Here is a 27001-nt window from a genome sequence, read left to right as displayed (position 1 = left end):
CTCCCTTCAGCCATCTCTTTTCCAAGCTGAAGAGCCCCAACCGCTTTAGTCTTTCCTCATACGAGAGGAGTTCTATTCCCTTTATCATCTTGGTCGCTCTTCTTTGAACCTTTTCTAGCACCACTATATCTTTCTTGAGATAAGGAGATCAGAATTGAACACAATACTCCAGATAAGGTCGCACCATGGAGCAATATAGGGGCATCCTGTTTGCTTTCTTTGGCTGCCGCCGCACATTGGGTGGAACGTTTCATCGTATTGTCTACGATAATACCCAGATCCTTTTTGGACGCTAATCCCCAATGTGGACCTTAGCAGCCGGTAACTGTGATTCAGGTTATTCTTCCCAATGTGTATCACTTTGCATCTGTCCACATTAAATTTCATCTGCCATTTGGACGCCCAGTCTACCAATTTCCTAAGGTCCACCTGCAATTTTTCACTGCAATGTGGAGGGTTGAGATTCCAAGTTGAGCTCTTTCATGGCATCTGTGATGAGAAGGTGGACAGATACAGATTTGAAGAGCCTGTGGATGGAAGGGTCCTCAACTATATCTAGACTCTTGGGAATATCCCAATGAAATGACCCACAGAGGGTATCATCATCTAGGATGGAAGCAGTGTCAGGAGACAGGAGAGGCATAATTTCCATATGCAAGTTAAGACAATCCAGATCTGTGGTAGCCAGCAAAAAGGAGCCCCGCAGAGATACTTCCGTCAATGGAGAGGCCTGTTTTGAAGAAGGTGACAAGCTCACCTGCTGCATCAAAAGAGCTGGGTCCATAAAATACACTTTCCACAAGAGCTGAAGAAACTCCAGAGAAAATGCACACCCTGGGGCAGTGGCTGGGCTTCGCTGAGTCGATGGTGCTGCTTGAAAGGAGTCCCCTGACTCGGTGTGCAGATGCTTGGTCCATAATCCAAAATGGACATCTAACAGGATTTTCTTCCCAGATCCTGGATCCTGGCTGGCTCCCCAGGCCTCGAGGACCTAGAGGATGCGAGGCCCGAAGCTCCCGACCTTCCCCAAGCATGCTGTGGCATGTAGTACATGGACAATTTTCCTATGGCAATCTGACACAATCCAAACATGTGCTTGACAGATTAGGGGCTGAGGAGTTCATCCCTACTTATTTTAAGCAAAATAGAGGGGTTTTGAGGCAGAATTTAAACTTAGAAAAAAAGATCAGTAAAAATCCAAGATGGCTGCTACTAGTGAATTCACACCTAAAACAGCAAAAATAAGCAATTTTCAGAACTAAAAAATAATGATTTTCAAAACTAAAAAATAGCAATTTGGGGTCATCCTACCCTCAAAAACCCTTAAAAATGAGTTTTACTAACCACTCCTGATGCTCCCATAGGAAATAATGAAGGTGTACTTATAGTCACTGAAGTGCTTTGCCTGTCAGCTCTTTTCACTGCAGCTGAATGGAGGAAAGGGGTTTTCTGCCTCAGTAAAGCTTCAAACTGACCAAACTTCAAGATCTTCGGACTGCAGTCAGATGGACCCCGACTGAAACCTCCACCTCCTCGGAATCTCTCCATGTGACTGGGGGAGGGAAATGTAGCCTGTGCCCTGAAACCCTGAGGGGTTGTTATTCAGGTTGCACCCAGCCTGCGCTTAAACCTCTGACAAGGTCAGAAGGCAAGCTGGATCCCAAGGGGACAGACCCTGAGCCCAAACAAGATGGTACACAGCAGGCTAGCTTCACAAATCCACCAAAGTTTCTCTATGAAGCAACAATCCAGCTCAATGGACTTCATTTTCTCTGACAGAAGACCAATGCAGGGGGTCTCATGGCACCCAAACCATTGAAAACAAATTTTAAATCAAAAAAATAAGAAAGGAGCAGATCCAAAAGACTTCTGCATGGATCACTTGCAGAAATTGAAACTGCAGGAGTTCTATCTCTCTCTCAGTAGTAGGAGGAGCAAATGGTGAGAAAAGTGTGTATTTCTGCAAGTCCTAGATTTGGGGCATGGATTGGACACCTTGCATATAGAATCCAGAAGGGACATACCAGAAATCAGTGGGTAGCGCGGGTGAGTGGCGCTTGGGGTGGTGGCACTCCTCCCCCGCCCTTTTCTCTGCCCCCCCCTGCTCCTTCCTGGCCCCCCTGCCATGCACACCCCTTCCCTTTCCCCATATCTCTTTGATTTTTCCTGGCATGAGTAACATCACAAACTTGCTGCCCGCGTCAGTGTCGGCTTTCCCTCTGACATCTCTTCCAAAACACGGAATCTGGAAGTTTGCTGACGCAAACAGCAGGTTGGAGTTGCTGCTTGTGCCAGAAAGAAGCTAGAGGTATGGTGGAGGAAGGGGGAAGTGAGGACGTGCACACGGTGGAGGGAGGAATGGGAAGGAGCAGGGGGCGGAGGATAGACGCCAGTGCCCCCACCAAGACAGCACCTGGTTACAGACCGCCCCCTCCCTTACTATGCCACTGCCAAAAATACACATTTTATGTATTGAATGACACTCTATATGAGTATGGTGAGAAAGAGACACTGACAAAGTAAAGAGGAAATGAAATTTCTGCTTATAGAAGTGTATGCTACAGTCCACCCCCCCCCCCCTTTCTTTATAGGAAGAACCGTAGATCAGAAACTTAGATGAAGAAATTCTTAATACTGATACTAGTAGGAAAACTGTTATCTCCTGGATGCTGTTTAGAACAGCCCTGCAGTAAAAGCAATTGAAAGATTCTGTTTAATGTGTTCCCCCAAAGGCAGCAACTCAGCTGGTAGGAGATAACTGAGTAGAGTTTTCTAGTTAACCATGACTTTTCAAAGAATATGAATACAAAACCATTATATATGATAATGCTGCTTATCTATAAGTGTTTTCCATAGACAATAGAGTTGAAAAGGGTAGTATCTTCTAGAGATTAGAACTTAACACCAAAGTTCTGAGCATATGCAGCCCATCCTATATACAGTGGTTTCCTGTTGCTCAGTTTGTTCCTCAGCTCAAAACAGTAAGACTGCTCTCAGGGAGGTGAGTGAGATTCTGTGATTTATCAATCCTGCTGTCTAAGGAAAACACTTATTACAGGTTAACAACAGTGCTTTTTCCATCAACAAGCAAGATTAAGTTAGGCATACAAGAAGGTGAATTCAAAGCTTAGAGTTGCTAAACACTGAATTGTCATGATCAGTCAAAAAAGAGAGGAGTTAGGTGACAAAGACAGTTTGGTATTGTCCTCTCCTGAAACCTGGCCTACAAAATAATGTGCTGTGAATGTATGTAGGAAGGACCAGAAAGCTGCTTTGTAGATGATATTCATTGAGAAAGACTTCATGAGCAGTAAGTAAAATGGAACCCCTATGTGCTCAGAAGCACAAAAGTCCTACTACCAAAACATTAAGGGAAAACCACATCTAAACCCTTATCTAAGCCTGCCAGAAGGAAAGCCAGAACCCCCAGAATGTGAGCCCGTATAGGCTCTATTTGCGGTCCTTGGCACACCACTGTTGGAAAGCCTTCCAGGCTTTGGCATAAGAAGCCATAGTAGAAGGGTTCTTGGACTGCAAAAGCATTGAAACGACCACATCAGAATAACCACGATTCATCAAGGCTGAGCGCTCTAGCCATGCCTTAAGACCAAAGCATTGTGGACTCTCCATGGGCACTGGACCCTGACTGAGAATGTTGAGATGAAGAAGGAGCTTGTGCTTCCGGTCCCACTGAAGATGTACGAGATCCACATACCACAGACGACAAGACCAGTCTGAAGCAACTAGGATCACTAGGCTAGGATGCAATGCTATCCAATGGATGACCCGATCAACCAGAAGCCAAGGTGAGAACACATAAGAGTTCATGAGATGGCCAAGGTTGAACCAAGGAGTCCAGACCTAAACTTCCGCGCCGTTTCTTGCCTAAAGAAGCACCTGACCTTCACGCTCCTGGATGAAGCGATCAAGTCCATCTGTGGATGGCCCTAGCATTGCACAGTAAGAAGGAACGCTCTTCGCAAGAGGAGCCATTCTCCCGGGTCCAGGTCTTGTCGAGAGAGGAAGCTTGCTTGTACGTTTTCAACTCCAGCCACATGCACTACTGAGAAAGAAGATGTAACTTCACCCAGCAAAACAGCATGCAATCCTCCTGGCTCAAGGGAACGCTTCCTGTGCCCCTTGACAATTCAGATATGCTACCGCTGTGTGGGCAGGAGAGCAAGAAACACCAGCCAAATAGCACAAAGCTCCAGACGATCAATTGACAACCCCATTCAGAGAGGGAACCTGGTGTAATCTCATGTGACAAGCACACACCACAAATGAGGCTGCCGCTGTAGCCTTAATACCTGAAGAAGCCACCTTGAAAAGCTCTTCCAAGAAAATGTCAACACTGTGATCCTGGGAGTCTTTAAGCATTATACCCCCATCGCAAGGGAGGGACGTGTGCCTAGTAACCTGCGCCACGTCAAAATCCACCTTGGACTACTCAAAAAGCTGCTGAAAATCAGGAGCATAAAGCTTGGCCATAGCTTTAGAGAGCCAGAAAGAGCTATCTGGGGAATCCCACTGTTCCATTACCAGACTGAGAAGCACATTAGAACTCTGAGATGTAGAAGCTTGAGAGTCCAATTTAAGCTCTTTCAGGGAATCAGTAATGAAATGGTGGATAGAGACAGACTTAAAAAGAGTGTGGATAGCAGGATTCTCAGCCAAATCCGGAGTTTCCGAGACATGCTGACTAGCCCTGGGGTAAGGGTATCAGCCAGATCCAAAATAGAAACAGTGTCAGAAGACAGGATAGGCATAATATCTGTATGACAAACAATACAGTCCAGATCAGATGTAGCTAGAGGAGAGGGCTCCTGCACAGGGACCTCCGGCACTGGAGCAACCAGCCTGAAGAAAGGTGACACATTTGCCAGCTGCGTCAAATAAGCTGGGTCCGAAGTATATGCTCTCTAGAGGAGCTGAATGAAATCCAGGGAACCTTCACACCCTATGGTCACTGCTGGGTCTTACCAAAGTGCCCATGCTGCACCATCGTGCCCATGCTGCACCATCGTGAATATGGGGAGACCTGGCTTGTTCCTGAAGGAGAGGCAAAACACGGTGAAGAATGTGCTAAGAATCAGCAATTTCTCTGTGCAAGCTGATGTAATTTGGGGGGAGGAGCCAGCAAGCTAAAAAACGTGAATAATTGAAACTCTGATTGCTGAAACCGCAAATACGAAGGGAGAAGTGTAAAAGGTTTTGTTGCCGCACCGGCGGTAAGTATATCAATTTATTGCCCATTCCTGCGGTTTTCCTGCAGTTGCCACGGGTTAATTGCGGGATCCGGGCACCATTTCATTTTTTAGTATGTATGATCTGTTCTTTATTGATTCATTTATTTTTTATTTTATTATTTTTATTTGTGTATGTATATCCCTTTAACGCATCTAGATCTTTGGACAGTACTGCAAATAAATAAATTAATTAATGTTGTGCAAATTAAACCATTTATTAAAAACCTATTTAGAGTAATTTGTTTATATTCCTACCTTTTCAGACAAATACTGTTCATAAACTCCAAATGCAGCTGTTCTTAATAAGTCTTTGGTCTGATTAGTCTGACGTTCTCCATCTCTCCGTCGATTTAGTAGCACCTCTAACTGTTGCTGCGCTGTAACACGATATCCCTCTACCGTCAACCAGAAGAAGAGATGTGCTTGGCCTCCACTCTGCTGCATATAATCTACAATTCAAAATCAGTACAGTAGCTGTATCATCACAAGCAGGAAAGTAGTGAATACATATACAGTAAAACCTTGGATTGCAAGTAACTTAGTTTGCAAGTGTTTTGCAAGACAAGCAAATCATTTGATTTAATTTTAACTTGATAAACAAGCAATGTCTTACAATACAAGTACACATCATAACTGAGCTGATGGTTCTTCTCTCTTTGACGCTGCAGGAGTGTAGTGACTGTTTTAAACAAGCAAAGACTTGCAATACAAGTACATACAGTATACACGCCTCACATCATCACAACTGAGCCGATAGTTCTTCTCTCTCTGCCGCTGCAGGAGTCTAGTGACTGTTCTAAATGAGCGAGGTCTTGCAATACGAGTACGTATAGTAGAACGAATCGTCTGAGTTTCCATTATTTCTTATGTGGAAATTCGCTTTGATATACGAGTGCTTTGGATTACAAGCATGCTCGCAAACCAAGGATTTACTGTACATGTTTTGGCAAACTAATGCTTAGGTAGCTATTCAAAGCAAACTATCTCCAAGAAATTACTGAATCTCAAGACAAAAAAAATGCTTTAATCAGCCACCTAAGAAAAGGAGTACCTGAATAATAAGCTCTGCACACTTAATTTTTCAACCTTTGTTTGATCAAAGAGAAACACCAGAGATTAAAACTATAGCAGGCCTCAATTATAATAAATAGCCCGATTACCTATTATGAGGATGATTCTCAAAGCTTTGCAGTAAAAACTGATGGACCACTGTTGAAGCCTTTCTTGTAACAATTTTAAAAACAGACAGTCATTCTCTAAAAACAGTGCTTGCAAATGAGGTGTGTGGAGCAAAGTGCAGGCTCGCTAAATATACTTGAGATGAGTCGCTGGTGGTAGCAATCAGCAGATGCGCAGAATACACCTGCATATTAAAAAAAAACAACAACAAATCGAAGATTGGCAGGAGAGATGCTTACTCTATCTTGTTACGCTCGCACAACTTCAAAACATCCACCCCTGATAGTAGGAGAGATGCCCACTTTCTCCCACCGCACTCACACAACCTTTGAACACCAACACTCGGTAGGGGCCTTAAGCAACCTGGGCCAATTGGAGCCTTAGGCCCCTCCCTGGCTTAACCCAGGATGCATCGGAAAGGGGAAAGCCCACCAGCTGGAGGGTAGGTGTCCTACTGGCCAGATTTCCTGAATAAGGTAAGGAGGGGCGGGGGAGGGGGGACGTTGGAGGAGGGAAAGAGTCAGGGGATTGTGTGAGTGTCGCAGGAGAGAGTGGGAATCTCTCCCGCTGCAGGGGGGTAGAGTCGGGGGATTCTGCAAGCATGATGGGAGAGTGGGCATCTCTCCTGCTGCAGGCGGGGGGGGGGGGGGGTGTGCAGAGTTGGGGAATTGTGTGAGTGCAGCAGGAGTTAGTGGGCATCTCTCCCGCTGCCAGATGTCCTGAGGTTCTGCAAGCTTGGAGGGAGAGATTGGGCATCTCTCCTGCCTATCTTCGATTTGGGTTTTTTTTTAAAAATTTGCGGGGGGGGGGGGGGGAATCTGGGCTGACAAACTTTACTTTCCTATCAGTGCCTGAGACAGTCAGTACTCAAGCACTGATCAGAAAGTAAGGCAATGAAAGCTCAGACCTGTCAGCAAATTTTGGTCGCAAATGTGGCACAAGGTTAAGGAATCACTTGGCAATGGCAGAGAATTTCTCGGAGTGCTCATTTTAATATTAATGAACTCGTTGTACTCATTTGCATGGCAGTACTGGAGAGACTGTTAGAAAACTCGGAAAAGACCACAATAAGTCATTTTAATAATCTGCCGCTAAAATACATGAACTCTAAAACGGCGACCACATTAAAGGCAACCTTAAGTTTTGAGAATCTGGCCCCTAGTGATTAGTGCAGTGGCTTGAAAATCTGGAAAACTGGGTTCACTTCTCACTGTAGCTCTTTGTGAGTCTGGACGAGCCACTTAAACCTTCACTGCCTGTATTTAATATGTAAACCACTTGTAACCACAGAATGGTGGTATATCAAATCTCATCCCTTTCCCCCTCTTCTATATAATCACCACCATTAGCCAAACATTTCTGTCAATGATAGACAAGTTTTTGAAAGCTGTCACAGAAGAAATGCACATCTTGCCTCTTTAGTCAGTTGCTCCAGTCCTTCCCATCTCTTGAGTCAGATGTCCACAAAGATATTCCTTCCAAGTAGGAAATAGCATGGCTTTGTCTGGTGTTTTTTTCTTTTACCAGTCCAGGTGATTTGTCACTTTAACTTGTCGATTTGGCTTAGTACATCTTCTAGATACACTAAGCCAAACTGACAAGTTAAAAAGTGACAAATCACCTGCACCGGATGGTATACATCTCAGGGTACTAAAACAACTCAAACATGAAATTGCTGACCTGCTGTTAGTGACCTGTAACATGTTGCTAAAATCATATAGATGATTGTTATATAGATGTTGAAGATTGGAGGGTAGCTAATGTAACACCGATTTTTAAAAATAGTTCCAGAGGAGATTCGGGAAATTACAGACCTGTAAGCATGACTTCAGTGCTGGGCAAAATGATGGAAACAATTATAAAAAATAAAATTGTGGGAACACGTAGACAAACATAGACAAACATGATTTAAAGAGACACAGTTTAGTTGAGGGAGATCTTGCCTCACCAATTCGCTTGACTTCTTTGAAGGTGTGAATAAACATGTGGATAAAGGTGAGCCAGTTACATAGAAACATAGAAATAGACGGCAGATAAGGGCCACGGCCCATCTAGTCTGCCCACCCCAATGACCCTCCCTACCTATCTCTGCGAATAGATCCCACATGTCTATCCCTTTGGCCTTAAAATCAGGCATGCTGCTGGCCTCAATGACCTGAAGTGGAAGACTATTCCAGCGATCAACCACCCTTTCAGTGAAGAAAAACTTCCTAGTGTCACCATGCAGTTTCCCGTCCCTGATTTTCCACGGATGCCCCCTTGTTGCCGAGGGACCCTTGAAAAAGAAGATATCTTCTTCCACCTCGATGCGGCCCGTGAGATACTTGAATGTGTCGATCATGTCTCCCCTCTCTCTACGTTCCTCGAGTAAGTAGAGCTGTAACTTCCCTAGCCGCTCCTCGTATGGGAGATCCTTGAGTCCCGAGACCATCCGGGTGGCCATTCTCTGGACCGATTCTAGTCTCAGCACATCCTTACGGTAATGCGGCCTCCAGAATTGCACACAGTACTCCAGGTGTGGTCTCACCATGGATCTATACAATGGCATAATGACTTCAGGTTTACGGCTGACGAAACTCCTGCGTATGCAACCTATGATTTGCCTTGCTTTGGAGGAAGCTTGCTCCACTTGATTTGCAGTCTTCATGTCTTCACTGACGTTCTGCTTCAGTTCTTGTTAGGATCTCGCCATCAAGGGTGTAAGTTTTGCATGGATTTTGGCTGCCCAGGTGCATGACTTTGCATTTTTTGGCATTGAAACTGAGTTGCCAGGACCTAGACCAGCGCTCCAGTAGAAGTAGGTCGTGCATCATGTTGTCGGGCATTGAATCTTCGTCCGTTGTGCATTTGCCCACTACATTACTTAGTTTGGCGTCATCGGCGAATAATGTTATTTTACCTCGAAGGCCTTCTGCCAAGTCTCTTATAAAGATGTTGAATAGGATCGGGCCCAAGACCGAGCCCTAGGGCACTCCACTGATCACCTCCGTCATTTCAGAGGGGGTGCCGTTCACCACTACCCTTTGAAGCCTACCTCCAAGCCAGTTCTCAACCCATTTCGTCAATGTGTCGCCCAATCCTATAGAACTCATCTTGCTCAGCAACCTGCGGTGTGGTACGCTATCAAATGCTTTGCTAAAGTCCAGGTATACGATGTCCAGGGACTCCCCAACATCCAGTCAAAAAAGCTGATCAGGTTGGATTGGCAGGATCTCCCCTTAGTAAATCCATGTTGACAGGGATCCCGTAGATTCTCCTCGTCCATGATCGTATCCATTTGCCGTTTGATTAGAGTTTCCATTAGTTTGCTCACTATTGATGTGAGACTCACTGGTCTGTAGTTTGCTGTCTCCATCTTGGAGCCTTTCTTGAGGAGTGGAATGACGTTAGCCGTCTTCCAGGACATCGGGACGTTACTTGTACTAAGGGAGAGATTGAAGAGCGTGGATAGCGGTTCCACCAAGACATCACACAACTCCCTGAGCACCCTGGGGTGTAGGTTGTCAGGCCTCATTGCCTTGTTAACCTTGATTTTTGACAGCTCGCAGTTGACGCTGCTGGGTGTAAACTCGAAATTACTAAACGGGTCAACTGATTCAACCCTTGTCTGTAGCTGAGGGCCGAGTCCCGGCGCCTCGCGGGTGAAGACTGAGCAGAAGTATTCATTTAACAGTTGGGCTTTTCCCGAGTCTGTTTCTATGTAGTCTCCGTCTGGTTTACAGAGACGTACTATCCCGCCTGAGTTCTTATTTCTGTCACTGATATACCTGAAGAAAGATTTATCTCCTTTCTGGATATTCTTTGCTAGAGACTCCTCCATGCGGAATTTAGCTTCCCTAACTGCTGTTTTGACTGCTTTTGACTTGGCCAGATATTCTACTCTAGAGTCCTGTTTCCCTGATTGTTTGTAAGAGATGAATGCTTTTTTCTTCTCCTTGATGAGGTCCAAGATCTCCGCAGAGAACCACTGTGGCTTGTTGTTCCTACTCCGTTTACTTACTGATTTAACATAGCGGTTTGTTGCTTCCTGTATGGTGGCTTTCAAAGTCGACCACATTTCTTCCACGTTGATGTAATATATCTAGATTTTCAGAAAGCTTCAGATTTTCAGAAAGGATTTTACCAAGGGATGCTGCTTTATGCGCTTCGATAACTGAGCAGCTCTCACATGAATTACATATGCCGGATGTAAATCATCCACCAAATTAGTTTCAAAAACTAAATCACAATAATCTGATGTTTGAAATATCCAGTCTCATTCCATCCTTAAATGACATGTAATATTATAAACCTTAAGAACTGGCAAAACCATGTCCCCCTCCCGCATAGAAAGTTGTATTTTGTAAATTAAATTTAAATATCCAATTTAAATTAATACTGAACAGTCTACTGAATCTAAGATTCAGCATGCTTTAGTATCTAAGCTTACCAATAAAAAACTGTAGTGCTACATTATCTACAAGAATGTTGTCCAGAGGGACTGTGTAAAGTTTTCCAAAGTTTGCTGCCAGCTTCACAGTATCTATTTCCTGCAGGAAAAAAAAAAAAGTCTCATTATCAAAATTAACACCAAGTCAAATTATTTAAATGTTTTTTTAAATATTCTGCATGTACATCTGCTTCTGATTACTCAAAAATGACATGCATAACATGATGGTAAGGAACCTGAGCATGTAGAACATTGATTCACAAGTTCAAGTTGGCTCTTATAAAATTGCCCAAGGGTATATACCGTATTTCCCCCGAAAATAAGACAGTGCCTTATATTAATTTTGGGTCCAAAAAACGAATTAGGGCTTATTTTCAGGGGATGTCTTATTTTTTTCATGTACAACTATCATCTCTCTCTTCCTCTTTCCTTTCTCCCTTCCCCCCCTTGTGCAGCATCTTTCTATCCCTCCCATCCCCCTGTCCAGCAGAACCCCACTACCCCTCCCACCATTAGACTGTCATACCGCCACTCTGGGCCTCCAAAAACAGTGGTAGTGCTCTGAACGGGCTGTTTCACAGCCTTCACCGCTGGGGCCATCCCTCTGCCACATCATTGATGTCGTTGATCTTAACTAGGGCTTATTTTGGGGGTAGGGCTTATATTTGGAGCATCTTTAAAAATCATGCTAGGGCTTATTTTCAGGATAGGGCTTATTTTCAGGGAAACAGGGTATGTGCAGAAAATTAGGCACAGAGAAACAGCACCTACTACTGTAAAATGTAATACATATAAAGGCATTCTCCGGGGTAGGCAATGGGTAGAGGGGGGCAGGACTAGTACTTTAAAGGCCAACCAAAACTGCTTTATTCATTTTTGGCCAAAAACGAAACTGCAGTTGAAGCTTACTGACTGGTTTCGTCTGAAATCGAAAACTAATGCTTGGTTGTGTGAATGTGAACCAATGAGGCCCACTGGAGATTGCCAGAGTTTGCAGTTGCCAGCCTTCAACTAAACTCACAGGAGATTAAATACCCTCTACTCTCAGGAACTGCAAGCACAGGCTGACAACTGGGAGAGCCATTTTAACAAAATCTCAACAAATTTGGAACATTTAGGGCTCCTTTTACAAAGCCGCGTTAGCGGTTTAACACACGTAATAGCACGCACTAAACTGCCGGCCGCACTAGACGCTAACACCAGCATTGAGCTGGCGTTAGCTCTAACCGCGTAGCGTGGGTTTAGCGCGTGCTAAAAAGTTGCGTGCGCTAAAACTGCTAACGGGACTTCGTAAAAGGAGCCCTTAGGTTCCTAAGTCAATGCGGATGTAGCTAAATATCTTCAGACAGGACTTTTGTGAGAACGTGTGAAAAGATCATGATTATCATCTTTTTATGCTTACCCAACTGTGCACAAATAACAAAAGAAAGTAGTATTGAGATGTTTCCCATTTTCTTTATAGTTAAAGAAGATGCATGATATACGGCCTCTTTTACAAAGCCGCGCTAGCGGCCCCAAAGCCCAGAGATTTAAAGGGCTTCGGGGCTGTTGCTGCGCGGCTTTGTAAAAGAGGCCGATAGATTCTTTGTATAATAGGGTAAAGGAGTCCAGATACTGAACTATACTGTGGACATTATACCATATGGATGCATAATCCAGAATAAAAAAAGCACATTGATGTTACTGAATGTGAGGACTATATGCTCTGAAAAATTACAATCAAGAGCAATACATTTCTCAAATTATTTTCTAATATATAAGCATTATTTCATTGTAATATAATTTCCTTACTAACAATATAAGCTGACCAATACCGTATATACTCAAATATAAATCGATCTGAATATAAACCATGGTATACTTTTTTTCCTCCAGAAAGGGGGGGAAAAAAGGTTGACTTGAATATAAACAGAGGTTAGAAATTAGGGTTATCATGGTGAGCCAATCTATAAAGATTGTTTACCCTGCCTCCCCATCAGCAACCTAAGTCATTAAACATAATACAAATATCTGTGATGCATATATCCTAAAGTTCCAATATATAAGGGGTAGTAAACCTTGTATATCAGTATATCCTAAAGCTAACATATTGATAATAAGGCCCCTACATAGGAAAACGCAACTACAAGCAACCTCAAACTTAAATAAATGTATACAAAAATCAAACTTAAACCTCAAGAAGCCATATGCAATTCTACAGTTTGGAATATAAAAAGAAAACAGTGCAAATTTATGGTAAAACTGCATTTTCTGTTCATGAAATTAAAATTATTTTTTCTCTCTTTGTTGTCTGGCCATTTTATGCATGTTTATACCAATTTCTGCTTTCTTCTGTCTTTTCTTAATTTTGTTTCCAGGGTTTGCAGTTTATCTGCCTCTTCTCTCATTCGTCTTCACTTTCTCTCCTACATCCATCTCTGACTTTACCCTTTTCAGTTTTCCTCCATTTATTTTTCTGCATCTCTATCTGCTTCTATTTCTCCAGGTTTTTTTTTTTTTTTGCTAACTCTTCCCTCTCTTCCCCCTTTCCAGCATCTTCTCTTTCTCTCTTTGCCCCTTTATTTTCACTCTTCTAGCAAGTATCTACTGCCTTGCCTCCTCCATCCAGCATATCCTCTCCCCTCCCCTCTTTCCTCCAAAACCTCATATCTCTCTCTCCCTCCACCTACATCTATCATCTTTTACCCTTTGCTTCTTCCAACAGAGTCGTGGGGCAGGGGCAGGCCCAACATGTGAGGCAGACAACCAATTCCTTCAGGCCACGGCGGTCCTTCATGATATTTGCTGGATGCCGGGAGGAGGTGGGAGTGAGGAGTTAGTGGCACATCCAGACTGTGAGCAAACCTGCCTTTGGTCCTGTTCCGGCCCCACTAAACTGGCTGGTAATAATGAAGCCAGACACTGCGGAGGCCTTCCCTCTTGCCAAATTGCTATAGGCTCTGCCAGTCTCAATCCCACCCTTTAAAATCAGGAAGTAACTTCAGAGGGGGTAGAATTGAGACTGGCAGAACCTTTAGCAATTTGGCAAGAGGGAAGGCCCCCTCAGTGTCTGGCTTCATTATTGATTTGATTAACGTTATATACCATTCAGTACAAAATGTTTAAAGTGGCTTACAGAAAAAATTATAATAATACATATTCTATAACCAACTCATAACAGTAATATCTACTAAAATAATAAAGTGGAATGTTCCACAATAAAACCCTCAACAACAAAAATATTACACCAATCAAATATCAGAATAGGTAGATGAAAACAGCCAAGCCTTCAAAATTTTACAAAATGCTGAAAAACCAGACAGTTTGAAAATAGGACGCAGCAGAAAATTCCATAAGAAGGAATCTGTGTAAGAAAAAGCACTGTTTCTGGTAGAAGTCAGTTTCACAATTTGCAAAGAAGGAAGCTTCAACAAACAATGCTGTGATGACCATAGAACACAATTATGATCTTGTTCCACAAATTGGTTACTGAGATAAGAGTGGTGACTGCAGGCGAAACACCTTGAAAACTAGATACAAAAGTTTAAATGAGATTCTCATAGAGATGGGCAGCAATGTAGCTACTTCATTTTTTTATTGAAAGTTTTATAATAGTAATAAGCATACATGAAGATAAATTATACTGCATAGATGTTATGTTATAGGCAAGTTCATAGATGCAACAGTGAACAAGCAGCACCCATGTATAAAAGAGAGAGAACAATTAAGCCATAAGGAGAGACAAAAGAGTAAGTTCCTAAGGAGACCCAGTAGGAATGTTATAATATGAGTATCAAAACTATTGAATAATTAAGAATATTTAGGTATTTTAGAAGAAGTTGGAATGTATCAGACATTAGGGAAGAGAGGATCTATTAGATAAGGGTAACCATGTTTTGTTAGTTTTGAATCCTTTGTTTGTTAGAGAATTAGCTTTACATTCAAAATTATGTATCATCATTACAGTAGCCCACCAAAAGATGGTGTTTAATAGCTGAGCAGATTTCCAGTGTGATAACATCATTTGTAAGGAAATAGCAATGAGAGTATCCAGCAATATGAATTGCCAGGTATCTAGGGCACCAGACAGGGCAAGTGATCTAAAAAGGATGACATTAAAAGATAAATGAGTTGAAATAGGTAGAATGATACATATGATTTTCCCAAAATGACTGAATAATTGGGCAATCATAGATCATACGTCTGAGGTCACCCAAATGAATATTGCTGTGCCAACAGTTATTTGATTCAGTTAGATAAACCTTGTGGAGTTTATTAGAGGTCCAGTAGATGTCAGGGGCAGGATCGTGGCAGAGGGAACGTGCTGCTGAGGACAATGGCAGCCTGCAAAGATCGTTACAGCACCGGCGATCCTCTCTGCAGACTGCCATAATTATCGGTATCTGAAGGTAAGAGCGGGAGGCCAGGGAGGAAGCCGGAGGACGCTGCAAAGAGTGCCTATGCATTGCAGCACTTTCAGACTGACCCTCCCCCCTCGCCCCCTAAAGCAGGAGTGGCAACAGCAATGGACATCCAGCAAGAGGCAATGCTGCCACTCCTGCTTTAGGTGACCTGAAGGCATGGGGAGGAGGATTGGTCACCGAATCGGCAAGGATGATTTTTTTTAATACGAATTGATTTGAATCGATTCACCCAAAATGAATATAAGAACATAAGAATTGCCACTGCTGGGTCAGGCCAGTGGTTCATCGTGCCCAGCAGTCCGTTCACACGGCGGCCCCCGGGTCAAAGACCAGTGCTCTAAAATGAGTCCAGCCTAACCTGTGTACGTCCCAGTTTAGCAGGAACTTGTTCAGCTTAATCTTGAGACCCTGGAGGGTGTTTTCCCCTACAACAGACTCCGGAAGAGCGTTCCAGCTCTCCACCACTCTCTGGGTGAAGAAGAACTTCCTTACGTTTGTACGGAATCTATCCCCTTTTAACTTTAGAGAGTGCCCTCTCGTTCTCTCTATCTTGGAGAGTGTGAACAGTCTGTCTTTATCTACTAAGTCTATTCCCTTCAGTATTTTGAATGTTTTGATCATGTCTCCTCTCAGTCTCCTCTTTTCAAGGGAGAAGAGGCCCAGTTTCTCCAATTTCTCACTGTACGCAACTCCTTCAGCCCTTTAATCATTTTAGTCGCTCTTCTCTGGACCCTTTCGAGTAGTACCGTGTCTTTATTTATGTACGGCGACCAGTGCTGGATGCAGTACTCCAGGTGAGGACGCACCATGGCCCGATACAACAGCATGATAACCTTCTCCGATCTGTTCGTGATCCTTCTTCTTTATCATTCCTAGCATTCTGTTTGCTCTTTTTGCCGTCGCAGCACATTGTGCAGACGGCTTCATCGACTTGTCGATCAGAACTCCCAAGTCTCTTTCCTGGGAGGTCTCTCCAAGTACCACCCCGGACATCCTGTATTCGTGCATGAGATTTTTGAATCAGTGAATCGATTTGAATCGGAAATCGGGCAGCACTAGTGGTGGTCTCCTTCTAGGTGGTGATAGAGATGGGTCTGAAGAGATATCATAAGACTCTAGAGCTGACAGTTCTAGATCAGAATAAGAATGACAAGAGAGGTCTGAGTCATACTCCTCGATGCCTGGGGGGTATAGATGGGGACTGTATGGCTGCATATGTCAGGGCTTAAGAAGCATACCAGCTTTCTCTCCTTGGCATATCGTCTTTATGAACTTCTAACATCAGATCCTATTGTCTGATTGGAATTTATTTCATTTATTTTATTTTTATTTATTGTTTTCTCAGGTACTTTAGCTAGATTGTGAGCCTTCGGGACAGCTAGGGAAATCCAAAGTACCATTTCTATTTATTTTATTTTAATGTATCTTTAATCTATCTTCAATGTAAACCGCTTTGAACCTCACGGTATAGCGGTATATAAGAAATAAAATAAAAAAATCAAAAATCATTTATAAATACATTGAACAGCAGCGGTCCAAGTACCGTCCCCTGCGGAATACCACTTGTGACCACTGTTCCCTCTAAGTTGTGCGCGCGCACAAACTTGCTGAACCCGCGCACACAAATTAAAACAGCGCGCACAAAAAAATAAATTTTTGCCTAAAATGATTTTCACAGCTAAAATGAAATGTTGCAGAAGACCAGCTGTTCCGATTTCCCATTTATCACATTTATTGAAGTGCTATAATATAAATTTTAAGTCATTCACGTGATTCCGTTATCTTTGGCAGTTGAACTTGACACGTCACGTGCTCCATAGGGCCATAGCCTATGGCCCATAAAAACTTCCGATACTTTGACTTCCTGAAGTTCCGCCATATTTCGGGGAATCGTAGTGTGCAACGTGGTACTGCGGTTGTATAACTATATTCGTTTATTATATTGCAACCAGATATAACTCTTAAAATGTCTAAACTGCGAATGGTGAAAAGTGTAAAATGCAAGAGAGCTGCAACAGCTTTTATGTCTGAATGGCTTGAAGAAATTGTTGAAACGGAGACACTTACCTATGAGGAAGACGATGGAGTTGTGTGTTGTTATTGTCAAGATGCCAAAGCAACTGGAAAATTCTCTACGGGAAAAATATGGGATGATGATTGGAAACTGGACTTTCTGAAACGCCATCTATCAAGTAAATCTCATACCAACAGTATTAGGAAACTCAGAAGTAAAAATCCGAATTTAAGAGGGGGACTGGTTAACATGTTGCTTGAAAGCCCAACCAAAAAAGAAAACAGGCAAATTAGTAATGAACGGAAGCGTTCTAGTCCTGATGAAATTAAGGTTCTTGTCGACAGTGTTGTGCTGGCCATTAAGATGAATATCTCAATGCTCTCTGTTCAAGATATCAATGAACACATTGCGAAGTATGTTAGTATAACTGATAGCTGAAGAAGCAAAAACTATGCGTTTGAATTTCTTGGAATTATCAATGGCATCGTGCAAGATGATCGTATGGCAGACATTAAATTAGCAACGTATCATACGTTAACTGTTGATGAAAGCACAGACATTTCTGTCAACAAGTGCTTAACCCTTTCAGGACCATAAGGATCGTAGGCCAATTTTTGTGGTTTTGACGACATTTTTATGGTAAAAAGGGCTTGCAGATGCCAAAAAATTGATTTTTTTTGTGAAATATCATTATTTTTTTTTTTTTAAATCAAACTTCTGGCTTATGGACAGTGTGGCAAGTGAATCTTCTTGTCAATCTGGCAACGACGCTAATGAATGAATGTCGGAACCAGTTTGTTTACATAAAGGCAGTATCATATGGAATCCGTACATATCAAATTTAGAACTGTAGACTATCCCAATCAAAATTTATAGGATTTTAAAGTTATGGGACAAATATGTCCCTTGGTCCTGAAAGGGTTAATACTCTACTTTAAGTATCGGCCAGTCAATTCAAATGAGTATAGGACATCATTTGGTGGGATGCTACAGTTGGAAGCATGTGATGCTACATCAATAGTAACAGCAATTAGGGAATTCTATAAGAAACATGAACTTGACCTGAATAAAATGGTTATGTTCACCTCTGATGGTGCCTCTGTTATGTTGGGAAAAATAGATGTTGTTGCACCACAACTGAGAAAAGACATTCCACATTTAGTGCAGCAACATTGTGTTGCACATCGGGAAGATTTGGGGCTTTCCGATTCATGGAAAGAAGTAAAATTGATGAAAGAAGTAGAAACTGTAATGAGAACTGTATACACAGTGTTCTGTCGGTCTTCTACTACAGATGCATCTGAATGTGAATCAATTGCTTTCAGACCTCTGAATGAAGTGCGCTGGTTATCTAGACACTTTGCACTTAAAGCAATTATTCGAAATTATGATCCCCTGTTAAAATATTTTGAAGAAGACAAAGATAATGATCTTATTGCAAAGTACTGCTATAAGACGCTGAACAGTGAACAATTTCATATTACACTTGAAGTTTTGAATGATGTCTTATCAGAACTTGCTTCCTTAACCATGGCATTTAAAAAACTTGGTTTGACACTATTGGAAGCTTATCATCTTGCACAGGGTAAATTGAACAAACTTCGAATGCAATACTTAGGCGACAAGGTTAAATGGAGTGATAAAGTCAACAGTCTTCTTGACAACAGGATGAGGTCTGGAGAAAAAGTTTCAGTGGATACTAATTCCATATTAACCTTCATCAACATCCTATGATTGCATCTGGGTGAAAGATTTCCTGAAAATGAAATTGAGGAATGGTCTGCTTTTGACTGTATAGCAATATCACAATGTGACTTTGACTTCGGAAATGGACATATCAGATCTCTTTGTTTAAAGTATAAACAATTTCTTCCGGAGGAAAGTGTTATTATTCAGCAATGCAATGACCTTAAATTCCTTGTTGCAGAAAAAAATCAAAAGCATTCTGATAAACAGCTTTCCAGATATGACGAAAATTGCATTTCAGAATGATCAGTTTGCAGATTTAGCAAAATTGATGGACATTGGTGCCACATTCTTAGCATCTAGTTCAGATTGTGAGCGTGGTTTTAGTCTAATGAACAATTTGAAGACTAAACAAAGGAATCGTTTACATTTAGAGCATTTGGAAATGCTGATGCGTGTTAAGAGCAGGGAAAAACTTTGAAAACTAAATTGCTGTTATTCTCTAAATTTTAAGTATAAAGTACCATGATACCTTATTTATAGGTAGCGCTCAATGAAACATTTCAATGAAACATAATTTGTTTATTGAAATGAGACTTTATGTTACATAAAGTGTAACTAACATAAAGTGTAATTAAAATTACATTGTGTTTTCGTTAATTCAGACTAAACTCAAAGACCTGCCCATAAATGCCCATAACTGAACTCAGGGCCCTCTGGCAATCATTTTTATAGCGCACACAAATTTAGTTTTTCTTTAAAATGCGCACAGATGAAATTTTTTGTGCACACAGCCTATGAAAAATTAGACGGAACATTGCTCGTGACCCTCCTCCAATCTAAGTAGTGGCCCTTCACTCCTACCATTTGCTTTCTACCCGCCAACTAATTTTTGATCCATCTATGCACGTCTCCTTCCACCCCATGGTTCTTCAGTTTCTGTAGTAGGCGTTCATGGTGTACCTTGTCAAAAGCTTTTTGGAAATCTAAATATACGATGTCTATGGGGTCCTCTTTGTCCATCCTTTTGTTAATTCCTTTGAAGAAGTGCAATAAGTTCGTTAGGGATGATCTTCCCTTGCAGAAGCCATGTTGGCTTGTTTTCATCAGTTTATTCCTTTCTAGATGCTCGTCAATGCTGTCTTTTATCAGCGCTTCCGCCATCTTCCCCGGAACCGAAGTCAAACTTATCGGTCTGAAGTTCTCTGGGTCACCTCTCGATCCTTTTTTAAAGATGGGTGTAACATTTGCTATCTTCCAATCCTCCGGGATCACGCCTGTTTTCAGGGACAGATTACAAACCTGCTGTAGTAGTTCTGCTATTTCCTCCTTTAGTTCTATCAATACCCTAGGTTGGATTCCGTCAGGCTCGGAGATTTGTCAGTTTTTAATCTATCTATCTGCTTGTGTATGTCTTCAAGGCTTACCTAAAAGGATGTTAACTTTTCTGCTTGATTTCCTTTGAAGATTTTTTCAGGTTCCGGCACGTTGGATGTGTCCTCTTTTGTAAATACTGATGAAAAGAACATGTTTAGTCTATCTGCCACTTCTTTTTCCTCCTTCACCACTCATTTCCTATCTCCATCATCCTGCCGTCCTACCTCCTCCCTCCTCCAGTCTGCTCAACCTGATTCACTTTAAATTTTTTTAATTTTTTCTTCTTAGCTATTTTTTCTTCGTAGCTAGCTGGCTGCTTCCCTTTAACATATCTGAAGAATGGTTTGAAATTTTGTGCTTCCCTGGCTAGCCTCTCTTCATATTCTCTTTTTGTTCTTCTAACCACGAGGTGTCATTCTTTTTGATGCTTCCTGTGCTCTTTCCAGTTTCCTCGGTTTTGTTCTTTTTCCATTTCCAGAATGAATTCTTCTTATCTCCTATCGCTTTCTTTACTTCTTTAGTTAGGTCTTTTGTTCGGCTCTTTTTGCATCTTTTTCTAAATCCGGGGATATACAGATTTTGCACCTCGCTCACCGTGTCCTTGAATAAAGACCAGGCTTGCTCTACAGTCTGCAATTTCTTTCAGCTGTTCCTAAGTTTCTTCCTTACCATTACTCTCATCGTTTCGTAGTTTCCTTTCTTGAAATTAAAAGTTGTCGCTGTGGTTCTCTTCCCTTTCGATATTCCTACTTCAACTTTGAACTTGATCATATTGTGATCGCTGTTTCCCAACGGCCCTACTACTTCCACTTCTTTTACAGGTCCTCTTAGCCCATTGAGGATTAGATCCAAAATGGCATTCCCTCTCATCGGTTCTCTGACAAGCTGCTCCATGAAGCAGTCCTCCAGGAATCCGGTCTCCCTAGCGCATTTTGAGTTTCCAAGACTCCAGTCTATGCCGGGATAGTTGAAGTCTCCCATAACAATCTTGTTACCGCTTTTGCATTCTCACTTCATCTCGGCTTTCATTTCTTCATCGTTTGCTTCGGTTTGCCCAGGTGGACCCTGCCATACTTGCCCCTGTATTTCCAGAACATGGGGAAGGTCACCTGAGGTAGCAGAAATGAAGGAGGAGGTTCCCGCCAAAATCGGAGCTCCTGCGGCCTGATGTATCTGAAAAGCCTGGGACTTTCCTGACGCTAAGACTGAGGAACCGACCAATGCAAAAAAGGAATCCCCAGCTGCTTCGGCAGTAAGGGAATCCTTCGCGAGGTACATGCGGCAGGGTGCCCTGGCCATTGGCAACTGCTGCCGACAAGACTCCCCCACCTCTCTGGCCTGCACAACGCTTACACAGGCCGGCCACGAGTGCCTTGCATCTGGATCACAATGAGCATTTTATTCCCCCTTAAAAGTGCTCATTGTGCTGAAAAACGCCTTAGCTGTAATAAAAGTGCCAGTTAGATGAGAAAAACCAATACAAATGGCAGTTTTAAAGGAAATTGAGTCCTTTACACCGGCACACCTCAGGATTTTTTTTTCACTTAGTCAGAACAGAATTCACGGCTCTTAAAGCTGAAGGGCTGACCAACCAGGGGGGGGCCAGGTCACCGGCTGAGGCACCTCTACAAAAATGTGGGGAGGTGGAGGAAGGTGGGGGGTGAAGGACCCAGCACGAGACAGGCCGAGTTTAACATCCCCGAGGTCGGATGGATCCCCAAACAGGACCCAACCAAGCTCTATCCAGTACAAAAGGGGAACCCAGGAGTCCAAAACAAAAATTCCAACAGTACTAAGAGGGGAGCTGAATTAGTCTTACCACCTGCTTTAATGGAGACTGAGGAGACTAGATTGCAAGAGGGGAAGCTATACTGATATACAAGTTTGTGCTGTCTCCACCTGCTGGTAGCAGTGAGCTATATAACCATTCATAAGGACTATACCACACTACCAAGCGATATAGAATATATGTTTATGAAAATGTACTAGGCACAGGATGTCATGCCATGTTTTAGTAATGTATTCTCGGAAAGCCTGGCTGCGTTATCAGCTAGGCGAGGCATGTCCAATAGGTAGATTGCAATGGTGGAGGGGTCAGAGGTAGATCACCAGCCCCACTTAGCTCCATTTCTCCAGCAGCTCGCCCTGTCTCTTGGAGAGAGCTTGTGCCGGCAAGTCATCTGCCGAGGGCTTGCCACCGCTGCTGATCCTTTGCCTGTCTTTTTTCCCTGCCTGTGGGAAGCTTGCCTGCAGGTGTATGGGGGTGCTTGTTGTTTTCGTGCCAACCTGGTCTCCTGCCTCTCAGAATCACCCATTCCTGCCCCAGCCCCAACACACCTTAGAAGTGTGTTATATACTGGGCGATATCCATATGCTTTACCTGAATACACTTACTGTATTAGTTGTGTCGTGTGCTGTTGTTGGTCGCTTTATAGTTCACTTTCATTAAGCGTTTTCGGGCAGACACAACAAAGTGTCAAGAATTTGGTGATTTTGGCGGGCTTTTCCAATTTTGGTCTAACTTACCTATGCCTTGCCTTCGAATTGGTTCAAACCACTGTGACTTTTGCTTGCTCTGCAATTTTATTTTGCATAGCCTTTGTGTTGATTCTAAACTGCAATTTTATTTCGCCTTGCCTTTGCGTTGAACTTGTTTGGCGGTATTTGATTTTATCTGGTTTGCTGGACAGGTGTTTGAGTTTTTTTGATGATTGTTTAGTGGTATTTGATTATTGGTGCCAGTATGATGAATTCTTATTTTTACTTTTAGAACAGCATGTGTGGTTTTGGCATCTCCAGTCCTTAGATTGCACATCATCCAGAGGTCTTCAGTTCCTGTTGATCTTTTATACTTTTGGACAGTGACAATTTTGGACCAGATTCAGCCAGTGTTTATACTAACTTAGCAGATTTGGCCTTCTTACATCCAGCTTCCCCAGTATAACGAAGATGAGTGTTCCAAAGAAGAGCAAAACCTACCACTTTCATGATGAATGGGAAATGAACTACTTTTTCATCGTGGTGAAAGACAAGTGTTGTTGTCTAATTTGTAATGCCCCAGTATCCTTGCCCAAAAAGGGTAATCTTGAACGTCATTATAAAGCTCTGCATAGCAATACGTTTGATGTTGATTTTCCAACTAAAAGTGAAATTCGTAAACTGAAGCTCAAAGAACTTAAATTGAAATTGGCTACTCAGCAAGAGTTGATGGCGAAGCCAAGGTCACATTCGGTCAATGCAACCATAGCATCCTTCAAGGTCAGTAACCTGATTGCAAAGAAATGCAAACCTTTCACTGAAGAGGAATTTGTAAAAGATTGTTTTCTTGAAGCAGCTGACAATCTTTTTGAAGGATTTAAAAATAGGAAAGAGATCATAGCTGCTATTCAAGATATACAATTGTCAAGAAACACCATCGTGCGGCAAATACAAAAGATTTGTGGAGAAACAACTGAACAATTACTGGAGGATGTTTCAAATTGTGTTGCTTTCTCACTCCAACTGGATGAATCTACAGACATAAAAGACATAACCCATAACTAGTCTTTATCCGGATGGCTTTTGAAGACTTCAGTGTTAAAGAAGAACAACTTGGAATGATTTCTTTAAAAGGTAGAACTACCGGTCAGGAAATATTCAGTTCTTTCCATTCTTTTGTGACAAAGTGTAATCTTCAATTGCATAGATTTGTTTCCATCACTACTGATGGAGCAAGAGCAATGACAGGTGAAGTTAAGGGTTTCATAGCCCTCTGTAGACAGCATGACAACTTCCCAGATTTCCTTTCTTATCACTACATCATTCACCAGCAAGTTTTGGCAAGCAAGAGATTCAATACAAAGACTGTGATGGACATCACTTTCAAAATTGTAAATTCAGTTCATGGAGGATCACTTCAAAGACAGCTTTTCAATCTTACTCTTGATGAAGGGGCAGCGGAAATCATTTTGCACATAGATGTAAAGTGGCTAAATAGGCACAGATTTCTGCAAAGATTTCATGATTTGCTGAATGAAATAAGAAGTTTTTTGAAGGAGAGGGGAGATGACCAATCAGAGTTGGAAGATGAGGAGTGGTTATGAGATCTGGCATTTCTTGCTGACTTTACAGATAAACTACTATATATACTGAAATATAAGTCGATCCAAATACAAGTTGAGACCCCCATTTTTCTTCCAAAGGAGAAAAAATGGTTGACTTGAATATAAGTCGAGGGCTTAATATTCAAGTGCCATGCCCTGCCAGGATCTGCACCCAGTGTCCCCTCCGTCACACCCTGCCCTGCAAGGTTCTGCACTCAGCCCCCCTCCCTGCCAAGTTCTGCACCCAGCCCCCTTCCCTCTCTGCCCTCAGTCCCATTCCCTATCAGGCTGTGAACCAAGCCCCCTTCTCTGCCAGGCTCTGAATACTGTTCCCCCTCCCTGCCAGGCTCTAAACACTGTCCCACCTTCCTTCCCTGTACCCTTTTCCTCCTAAAAAGAGCCAACCTCATCAGTGATGTCACAATTGCTTGATTGTCCCATACTCCCCTTTGCCCTCTAACCCAGCCAGCAGATTACTGGTAACCATTCCCCTTAACTTAAACCACCTAGTGGTAGGCCGGGACAGGAGGGATCCCTCCCGTCTCCTGCCCTGGCCAAAACTAATAATTACCACCCTCCCTCCTTCCCTCCCTTGCGTACCTGTTTGTTCCCTGGTGGTCCAGCGTGTATCTCCCGCTGAAATTCTTAGAATATTGAAAAGGTAAGTAGTCAGTGGCGCACCAAGGCCGGCATGCAACAGCGAGCTTTTTGCGCTGCCGGCTGGCCCTGCACCGCTCCTTGATAGGCTGCCGCGAGAACCACAAATCCCATGAGAACTTGCGGCAGCCTATCAAGGAGCAGTGCAGGGCCGGCCAGGAGCATGAAAAACTCGCTCCTGCGTGCCAACCCAGTTGCGCCGCTGGCTACTTACCTTTACAATCTTCTGGAGGATTTCAGCGGGGGATACACGCTGGACCACCAGGGAACAAAAAGGTACGCGAGGGAGGGAAGGAGGTATTTGTTAGTGTCGGCCGGGGCAGGAGACAGGACAGATTCCTCCGGCCTAAGATAGGCCTGCAGGAAGTCCAGGAAGATTTCGGGTGGTCACTGGGGGATGAACCGAATATAAACCGGGACTCCCATTTTTGGCCAATTTTATGGCCTAAAAATCCAGGTTTATATTCGAGTTTCTTCGGTCTGCCCTGCTCCTGCGAGGAGCCGCCGCATCTTTCAACTTAAAAATATACTAAGGTAAGGAGCAGGGCAGACCGATCCAGGGGAGCTTTTAAAATCTTCAGGTGCGAGCGGCGGCTTGCCGCACGCGCCCCAATGCCAAGCGCCTTTTTAAAATCTTCAGACGCGAGCGGCGGCTTGCCGCACGCGCCCCGACTTCCAAACCCCCCTGCTGCCATCTATTTTTCCCCCTCCTCCCTCTTGCCTACTCACAGCGTTTAACTGAAAAGTGCTGCACTGTGCTGCCACTGGCCTCACTATCTTCTCTCCACTGCGGCCCGCCCTCTCACAACTTCCTGTTTCCGCTAGGGTTGGCCGCAGTGTAGAGAAGACACCGAGGCCAGCAACAGTGCGGTGCAGTGCTTTTCTTTGAGGCAAGTAGAGCGTATGCACAGGGGGAGCAGGAAATGAATGCTAATGGATGGGGGAAGGGAACAGGGGGAGCAGGCAAGGGGTGAGTACACAGGGGAGGGGGGAATGCTGCTGCTACACAGGGAAAGGGGGGAATGTTGCTGCTCAGGAAAGGAGAGAATGCTGCTTCTGTACAGGGAAGTGTGGGGGAGTGCTGCTGTACTGGGAAATGGGAATGCTGCTGCACAGGGAAGGGGGGGGGAATGCTATTGCTGCTACACAGAGAAGGAGGGGAATGCTGCTGTTGCTGCACAGGGAAGTGGGGGAGGGGGGGAAGGGAAAGGGGGCCAGGGAGCAATCTTGGTTTGCTTTGGGGGGGAGACAAAAGAGGGCCAGGCAGGCAGCGCACGAGAATGAAAGACAGCAGGCAGGGAGAGAGACAGAAAGAAATAAACACTGACAGAAAAAGGGGACCAGGGAGAGAGACAGACAGAAAAAAGATAGACAGACAGTGGGAGGGAGAGAGACAAAGAAAGGAAGAAAGAGACAGGGGCAGAGAGAGACATAGAAAGAAAGAAAGACAGATAGACATATTCTAGCACCCGTTAATGACTAGTCAGTAAATATTACTCATTGAACAAGCCATCTCTTGAAAACAAAATATTAACCCTTAAAAATGACATTTTTTCAAGACCCATGCTGCGTAAGAATCGTTTTGGAAGCTAGTGCCTAGAGACAAATTTCAATAAAACTTTAAGAAAAAAAAATGTACTTTCCATTTCCCTTTGCAGTTCTTACTGGATCTTCGTCTCTATGTTTTGTTTTTGCTTAATTTGCTTAACAGCTGATGACATCCAAGTAAATGACAGAAGGTTCATTAAAAATGGGGGGGGGAGGAAATCCTCCAACTTTACTGGGTTAAAATTTAATTTGAAGGCTTCCGGTTTGGGCTTAGAAAGCATGGCTGCGTGAGCGTTAAGCTCCCACTTCCTGATCAGATAATCGCAACATATCGCTGATACCAACTTTTATTTTATAACATTTAAACGGAGCTTCTT

At 43.2% G+C, this 27001-nt stretch overlaps 1 protein-coding gene across 4 annotated transcripts in view; it reads right to left on the bottom strand.

Moving 5' to 3' along the window:
- The window catches only part of SNX13 (sorting nexin 13), a 308184-nt gene that overhangs the window by 140186 nt on the left and 140997 nt on the right, over positions 1-27001 (bottom strand). For all 4 annotated transcript variants that reach the window (XM_033930949.1, XM_033930947.1, XM_033930946.1 and 1 more), the window contains 2 exons: positions 10858-10957; positions 5505-5698 (listed from right to left, as the gene is read on the bottom strand). In XM_033930949.1, the coding sequence (XP_033786840.1) occupies positions 5505-5698; positions 10858-10957 (294 nt within the window). The remainder of the gene's footprint in view (positions 1-5504; positions 5699-10857; positions 10958-27001) is intronic.

The sequence above is a fragment of the Geotrypetes seraphini genome, chromosome 2 (assembly GCF_902459505.1).
Source record: "Geotrypetes seraphini chromosome 2, aGeoSer1.1, whole genome shotgun sequence".
NCBI classification, from domain to species: Eukaryota; Metazoa; Chordata; class Amphibia; order Gymnophiona; family Dermophiidae; genus Geotrypetes; species Geotrypetes seraphini.
This window is presented reverse-complemented; position numbering and strand designations above follow the sequence as displayed.